This window comes from Pseudophryne corroboree, chromosome 2 (genome assembly GCF_028390025.1).
Source record: "Pseudophryne corroboree isolate aPseCor3 chromosome 2, aPseCor3.hap2, whole genome shotgun sequence".
Taxonomy (NCBI): Eukaryota; Metazoa; Chordata; class Amphibia; order Anura; family Myobatrachidae; genus Pseudophryne; species Pseudophryne corroboree.
Genome location: NC_086445.1, coordinates 881889232 through 881897923, shown reverse-complemented (window position 1 = coordinate 881897923; position 8692 = coordinate 881889232). Strand labels below are relative to the sequence as shown.

Below are 8692 nucleotides of genomic sequence, written 5' to 3'. Positions count from 1 at the left end.
ATCTCGGTCAAAATCGGGACCTTAGTAAATATACCCCACTGGCTTTCACAAGAAAACAAACAAATTGACCACCGACATGAAAAAAATGAACATACTGACCCCCGTAGGAAATAAAAAAAAACACATTGGCCCCAACATAAAAAAAACATATTGGCATCCACAGTAAAAATAAACACATTGGCCCCCACATAAAAAAAAACCATATATTGGCACCCACAGAAAACAAACACACACATTAGCCTCTACAAAAAAACAATCAAACACATTGGCCCCCACAGGAAAAAAACACAATGACCCCAAACAGGAAAAATAAAACAAATTATCCCCCACAGAAAAAAAAAATGGCTCCCACATTTAAAATATTAAAACACATTGGCCTACAAAAATAAATAAAAAATGGGGTGGACTGTGTATGTTCTTGCATTCGGGGGGGGGGGGGGGGGGGTACTCTGTCTAGGGGGCTGACGCACACAGCTGACACACTGAGACACAAACAGATGCTGACACACTGATGCTGACAGAGACACACAGAAAGAGGCTGACACGCTGAGGCTTACACACTGACACAGATGTTGACACACAGACCCTGACATGCAAACAGACAATGACACACTGACACACAGACAGATGCTGGCACACTTATGCTGACACAGACACACAGACAGACACTGACACACAGACAGATGCTGACACTGACACACAGAAACATGCGGACACACTGATGCTGACACAGACAGATGCTGATACACTGATAGATGCTGACACACTGACAGATGTTAACACAGACCCTGACTTACTGACATACAGAAACTGACACTGACAGACGCTGACACACAAACAGATGCTGACACACAAGCTATTTCACCTTCCCATGATGTGTGTCCCTTGCCTCCCCGCATGCAGCTGCCAAGTGGGAGGGGGGGAGGGGGAGGATACAGCGCAAGCCACAGCCGCCAGGTGGGAGTTGGGGGGGCATCACTAACCTGCACATGCTTCCGTCTGAGGACAAGGTCTCGATTCCAGTTGCTGCAGGCTGCTGGGTCCTAGGGACCAAGGGTTGTATGGCTCCAGGGCACCCCCTGCTATTACACTGTTTGCCTGGCACCTCTGTGCGCTCGCTGTCCCTGGTCACTTGCCTCAGCACACACTAGCTTCACTGCCGCGGCTCCAGTTTGAATGAGCTTCTGTTCTGCGCATGCGCAGAAGCTCATATCGCCGCAGCCGCGGATATAGGAATCGGCCAAAGTGGGGCAGAGCACGGCCACTGAAGTCAACGGGAGGGGAGGGGGGGCATCCCAATCCGCCGCTGCTGACCTGTGTTGTCGTCGTCCGATGCCCAACAAAAATCACAGAAGGCAGCAGCGGCAGACACTGTTCTTCTCGCCAGAGTCCGGCACCGCTCCGCAGTCCATGCTACAATCAAGTAACTCTGCAAAACTACAGCTCCCAGCAGCCATTGCTGCCTGGAGCTCACAGCAGCAATGGCTGCTGGGAGCTGTAGTTTTAAAGAGTTACTTGATTGTAGTGCAGACTGCGGAGCGGTGCCGGACCCTGGCGAGAAAACAGTGTCTGCCGCTGCTGCCTTCTGTGGTCTTTGCCGGGCATCCCTGCAGGTGGGGGACACAGGGGCATAGTGAATCTGCCCCTTGGCCACGGGTGGCACAACCAGGCGGCGCCCCTCCTCAGCTGGCGCCCCTGGCAAATGCCATCCTGGCCAATGGCTAGATACGCCCCTGTGCGAACTATGGGGTTTATTCAGACCCAGGAGCAGATCTAGGCATGGGTGAGCAGGGTAGGTGCACGGGGTGCTGTGGCCCGCAGGCACGGCCGCAGTCATCCTGCAGACGCCCGCTGCCCGCCCGCACCCCGTATCCCGCACTCCAGCTGCAGCACGTGCTGTGGACAGTGTGGGCGCCCGCTGCAGCCAGCTCCATTTTCAGACAGACACTAGAGGTCATAATTGACCTCTAGTGTCTGTGTGGCGCTGCTACGGGTGACACACCATGACGTCTTTCCCATAGAGAGGAGCCGGCGGCGTCTAGAGATGGAGCAGCAGCGGCAGCAGCAGTCGGAAAGCAGGAGCGGGGCTGGTGAGTATTACTGGTTTTTTTAGTGTTTGTAAGTGGTGCTAAAAGGGGGCATCTCGACTGGCGGCACATCTAATGGGGGCAGCTCTACTGGGTGCACATCTAAGGGGGCATAACTAAAGGGGCATCTCTACTGGTGGCACATCTAAGGGGCATAACTACAGGGTCATCTCTACTGGGGGCACATCTAATGGGGGCAAATCTACAGGGGCATCTCTACTGGGTAAATATCTACTGCATTGTGGCAGGGCACTTATGTCGGAGAGTGCTCCTTCTTGCACCTAAACATCTTGTTTAAGGTGGCATTCTTGGACAAAGCAGCTTGCTGAGTCAAATAGTGCCGGGACCTTTTTCCCAGCGCTATTAACTTAGCAATCAATTTAATGAACCCATGTAAGACTTAGAGGGATATTTACTAAAATATAATTATCTCATAAAAGCTGGAAAATTTGATATTTATGTTCTCTGGAGATGGAGATAAATATCTCCTCTCCAGTGACAGTTGCAGGGCAGTCCACAATTCAAATAGGAGAGCCACACCAACTGCCACCATAAACATTGCCAGACATTGCTGTTTGGGACTCACTGGCAGTTGGTGTGGCTCCCCTGTTTGAATTTTGGACTGTGTGCAACTGTCACTGGAGAGGAGATATTTATCTCCATCTCCAGAAAACATAATTATCACGTTTTCCAGCTTTAATGAGATAATTATGTTTTATTAACTATCCCCCTTAGTACATAGACCACTTAGGGGTCTGTTTACAAAGCCTTGGATGGAGATAAACTGGATGGGGATAAAGTACCAGCCAATCAGTTCCTACCTGTCATGTCACTGGCTGGATTTGAAAAATGACAGTTCGGAGCTGATTGGCTGGTACTTTATCTCAGTCCACTTTACATGCATCCAAGGCTTAGTAAATAAACCCTTAAGTTGGATATGAAGGATGCTTCTCCTAAAGACCCACTAAAGATTATAGGCCCCAATTATGGCTATCATATGGTAGAGAGAGGAATTGAGCTATGACAATCAAGCTTCTACAAAGACCTCCACTGCCACACTATAACAGATGGCTGAATATGTGGTGATAACCTAGGCCCTATGTTTCTTCTATTAAGTCAGTCTGGTGACCACTGTGGTCCATGTTGCAGTTACTGATTGATTCATGTCAAGCTACCTGACCCCACAGACAACAGTGAATGAATTTACCTAGACTGTGTTATAAAGTCACCATTTCTGTCTCATTCTTGAGCTTGGTCCTAATGAGTTTGTCACGAGCTTTTAGGCTACCTTGAGACATGTTATATATAATTATTCGGCAATGTGGAGCAGTGGAAGAGGAAGTAAATCTAGCTGCAGCACTTAGAACAGATTGGAGAGGAACTTGAAGGGTGTGGGGGAGGCCAGTAAGGAGGACAAGACAAGAAATGATCACTGAGTGAACAATAGTTTTAGTTGCATCCTGGGAGATGAAGGGTCTGATGTGAATGATGTTGTAAAGCTGGAACCAACAGGATTGGGCTAGAGATTGAGTGTGGGGGGTAAAGGAGAGGGAGGAATCAAGAATGATACCAAGGCAGTGGAATTGAGGAAAAGAGGAGATGGTGGATTTGTCGACAGTGATGTTGAGGGTGAGAGGGGAGGAGTGGAGGGAAGACAATGAGTTTGGTTTTGGCAATGTTGAGTTTGAGAATGCGCATGGACATTCATAAGGAGATGGTTGAGAGTCAAGTGGACACCTGAGAGAGGAGGGAAGGGGAGAGGTCAGGATAGGAGAGCTAGAATTGAATGTCATTGGTTTAGAAGGAGTACATGGGGAGGTGGCTGGAGGGAGGGGTAGTGTGGAAGTGATTGTAGGAGACGCTTTTGTGATGAATGGACTTGGAAGTGAAAAAGGAGGCAAAGTCAGTTTGCAGTGAGGGAAGATGGGAGGAGGGATATACATTATTCACTGTTGACATATTGCTTGTAAATAAAATGTATGTATTCCCATTTACATTAATAGTTATGTCTTTGAAGTAACTATACATATTTATATGCTATTTTAGTAAAGCTTACTGAGATACAGTACTGGTTTTATAATTTAAATCACAATATTTACCTTAACTTTGCTGACAGTGAACCTTAGTGATTATAATTAGCAGAAAACACAATTCTATAGGTTGCGATTAGTTGTTATCTGTAGGACAACTTGCAGACAGTTAAATTACTGCAATATCTCTTGTAATTGTTATATAATTTCTCACAAACAAGTAACTTTAAGAGTGGACTTATTATACTTCAATGCACATACAAAATAAAGACACTGTTTTCTCTTTCTATGTTTAGAACCACGTTAATAATAAACAATGTGAACTTATAATACTGACATGACGTCTACCTGGGAGCTACGGAGGCTGGTTTATGGCTTAGAAACATTTAACTTTAACACCCACAATTACATAACAGTTCCTCAATGCTTATATACTGTAGATGATGGCAAAGATTTGTCTTTCATCCACTACAACTATTTGCTGACAATATGGTAACTACCTGGAAATGGCTGTGGGCAAACAAAAATTATTTTATCATCTTTCTCGTCCCACTCTTCTTCCTTCCACTGCCTTTGGTAGTGCCCGGAACAGTAAGTGCTTTTATTTTTATGGCAAAAATATATAATTACTAATTAAACCTTGCAGGGTTCTGAACAAATATATGTATTGTTTGCTTAACTCCAACTGTATGTATTGTAAATAAGCCTAGCATTTCACAGCATATAGAAAAACATAATGCAGAAATACTAGAAGTCTACATTAACACAGTGTAATTTTGTCTTGTTTGAATAATATTAATTTCAGATGCCAGATATGTTCCTATCTTGGCTGATTTATTTAAAAAAAATAAAAAATATTTGTTTTGGGTATAAAAAGAATACACTTCACAAAGCTGCACAATTTATGTAGCAACATTTTATTTTTCCATGTTTAAGTGTCAGTTTTGTCAATAATCTTTTAGAGATGAACGGTTTGGTTTTCCTGAAAATCAAACATACCCAAACTTTTGTGGTTTTATGTCGAAGTGAGTCCCATGTCTGGTCATCTTGCCAAGTTCAAACCTTGGCTCTAAAAAAATCATATTGTGAGTTTTGGATTGCATGTACATCCTTCCCTTGGGATATCAGGTGTAATTTCACTGTAAATGACTGGAAATTATTGTTATTGATGTTAATAATCCCGTAGGATCTAGAGATGTGCACTTGAAATTTTTCGGGTTTTGTGTTTTGGTTTTGGGTTCGGTTCCGTGGCCGTGTTTTGGGTTCGAACGCGTTTTGGCAAAACCTCACCGAATTTTTTTTGTCGGATTCGGGTGTGTTTTGGATTCGGGTGTTTATTTCAAAAAACCCTAAAAAACAGCTTAAATCATAGAATTTGGGGGTCATTTTGATCCCAAAGTATTATTAACCTCAATAACCATAATTTCCACTCATTTTCAGTCTATTCTGAACACCTCACAATATTATTTTTAGTCCTAAAATTTGCACCGAGGTCGCTGGATGACTAAGCTCAGCGACCCAAGTGGCCGACACAAACACCTGGCCCATCTAGGAGTGGCACTGCAGTGTCACGCAGGATGGCCCTTCCAAAAAACACTCCCCAAACAGCACATGACGCAAAGAAAAAAAGAGGCGCAATGAGGTAGCTGTGTGACTAAGCTCAGCGACCCTAGTGGCCGACACAAACACCTGGCCCATCTAGGAGTGGCACTGCAGTGTCACGCAGGATGGCCCTTCCAAAAAACACTCCCCAAACAGCACATGACGCAAAGAAAAAAAGAGGCGCAATGAGGTAGCTGTGTGAGTAAGCTAAGCGACCCTAGTGGCCGACACAAACACCTGGCCCATCTAGGAGTGGCACTGCAGTGTCAGGCCAGATGGCCCTTCCAAAAAATACTCCCCAAACAGCACATGACGCAAAGAAAAATGAAAGAAAAAAGAGGTGCAAGATGGAATTGTCCTTGGGCCCTCCCACCCACCCTTATGTTGTATAAACAGGACATGCACACTTTAACCAACCCATCATTTCAGTGACAGGGTCTGCCACACGACTGTGACTGAAATGACGGGTTGGTTTGGACCCCCACCAAAAAAGAAGCAATTAATCTCTCCTTGCACAAACTGGCTCTACAGAGGCAAGATGTCCACCTCATCATCATCCTCCGATTCATCACCGTGTACATCCCCCTCCTCACAGATTATCAATTCGTCCCCACTGAAATCCACCATCACAGCTCCCTGTGTACTTTGTGGAGGCAATTGCTGCTGGTGAATGTCTCCATGGAGGAATTGATTATAATTAATTTTAATGAACATCATCTTCTCCACATTTTCTGGAAGTAACCTCGTACGCCGATTGCTGACAAGGTGAGCGGCGGCACTAAACACTCTTTCGGAGTACACACTTGTGGGAGGGCAACTTAGGTAGAATAAAGCCAGTTTGTGCAAGGGCCTCCAAATTGCCTCTTTTTCCTGCCAGTATACGTACGGACTGTCTGACGTGCCTACTTGGATGCGGTCACTCATATAATCCTCCACCATTCTTTCAATGGTGAGAGAATCATATGCAGTGACAGTAGACGACATGTCCGTAATCGTTGTCAGGTCCTTCAGTCCGGACCAGATGTCAGCATCAGCAGTCGCTCCAGACTGCCCTGCATCACCGCAAGCGGGTGGGCTCGGAATTCTGAGCCTTTTCCTCGCACCCCCAGTTGCGGGAGAATGTGAAGGAGGAGATGTTGACAGGTCGCGTTCCGCTTGACTTGACAATTTTCTCACCAGCAGTTCTTTGAACCCCTGCAGACTTGTGTCTGCCGGAAAGAGAGATACAACGTAGGTTTTAAATCTAGGATCGAGCACGGTGGCCAAAATGTAGTGCTCTGATTTCAACAGATTGACCACCCGTGAATCCTTGTTAAGCGAATTAAGGGCTCCATCCACAAGTCCCACATGCCTAGCGGAATCGCTCAGTGTTAGCTCCTCCTTCAATGTCTCCAGCTTCTTCTGCAAAAGCCTGATGAGGGGAATGACCTGACTCAGGCTGGCAGTGTCTGAACTGACTTCACGTGTGGCAAGTTCAAAAGGTTGCAGAACCTTGCACAACGTTGAAATCATTCTCCACTGCGCTTGAGACAGGTGCATTCCACCTCCTATATCGTGGTCAGTTGTATAGGCTTGAATGGCCTTTTGCTGCTCCTCCAACCTCTGAAGCATATAGAGGGTTGAATTCCACCTCGTTACCACTTCTTGCTTCAGATGATGGCAGGGCAGGTTCAGGCGTTTTTGGTGTTGCTCCAGTCTTCTGTACGTGGTGCCTGTACGCCGAAAGTGTCCCGCAATTCTTCTGGCCACCGACAGCATCTCTTGCACGCCCCTCTCGTTTTTTAAATAATTCTGCACCACCAAATTCAAGGTATGTGCAAAACATGGGACGTGCTGGAATTTGCCCATATTTAATGCACACACAATATTGCTGGCGTTGTCCGATGCCACAAATCCACAGGAGAGTCCAATTGGGGTAAGCCATTCTGCGATGATCTTCCTCAGTTGCCGTAAGAGGTTTTTAGCTGTGTGCGTATTCTGGAAAGCGGTGATACAAAGCGTAGCCTGCCTAGGAAAGAGTTGGCGTTTGCGAGATGCTGCTACTGGTGCCGCCACTGCTGTTCTTGCGGCGGGAGTCAATACATCTACCCAGTGGGCTGTCACAGTCATATAGTCCTCAGTCTGCCCTGCTCCACTTGTCCACATGTCCGTGGTTAAGTGGACATTGGGTACAACTGCATTTTTTAGGACACTGGTGAGTCTTTTTCTGAGGTCTGTGTACATTTTCGGTATCGCCTGCCTAGAGAAATGGAACCTAGATGGTATTTGGTACCGGGGACACAGTACCTCAATCAAGTCTATAGTTGGCTCTGCAGTAATGATGGATACCGGAACCACGTTTCTCACCGCCCAGGATACCAAGGCCTCAGTTATCCGCTTTGCAGCAGGATGACTGCTGTGATATTTCATCTTCCTCGCAAAGGACTGTTGGACAGTCAATTGCTTGGTGGAAGTAGTAAAAGTGGTCTTACGACTTCCCCTCTGGGATGACCATCGACTCCCAGCAGCAACAACAGCAGCGCCAGCAGCAGTAGGCGTTACACTCAAGGATGCATCGGAGGAATCCCAGGCAGGAGAGGACTCGTCAGAATTGCCAGTGACATGGCCTGCAGGACTATTGGCATTCCTGGGGAAGGAGGAAATTGACACTGAGGGAGTTGGTGGGGTGGTTTGCGTGAGCTTGGTTACAAGAGGAAGGGATTTACTGGTCAGTGGACTGCTTCCGCTGTCGCCCAAAGTTTTTGAACTTGTCACTGACTTATGATGAATGCGCTGCAGGTGACGTATAAGGGAGGATGTTCCGAGGTGGTTAACGTCCTTACCCCTACTTATTACAGCTTGACAAAGGCAACACACGGCTTGACACCTGTTGTCCGCATTTCTGTTGAAATACTTCCACACCGAAGAGCTGATTTTTTTGGTATTTTCACCAGGCATGTCAATGGCCATATTCCTCCCACGGACAACAGGTGT

At 46.3% G+C, this 8692-nt stretch overlaps 1 protein-coding gene across 1 annotated transcript in view; it reads left to right on the top strand.

Annotated features, from left to right (window-relative positions):
* The first annotated feature begins 4606 nt into the window (after window positions 1-4606).
* The window catches only part of LOC135051350 (solute carrier family 13 member 2-like), a 137552-nt gene continuing 133466 nt past the window's right edge, over window positions 4607-8692 (top strand). The window contains exon 1 of the mRNA XM_063957396.1: window positions 4607-4708. Coding sequence (XP_063813466.1) covers window positions 4607-4708 — 102 coding nt within the window. The remainder of the gene's footprint in view (window positions 4709-8692) is intronic.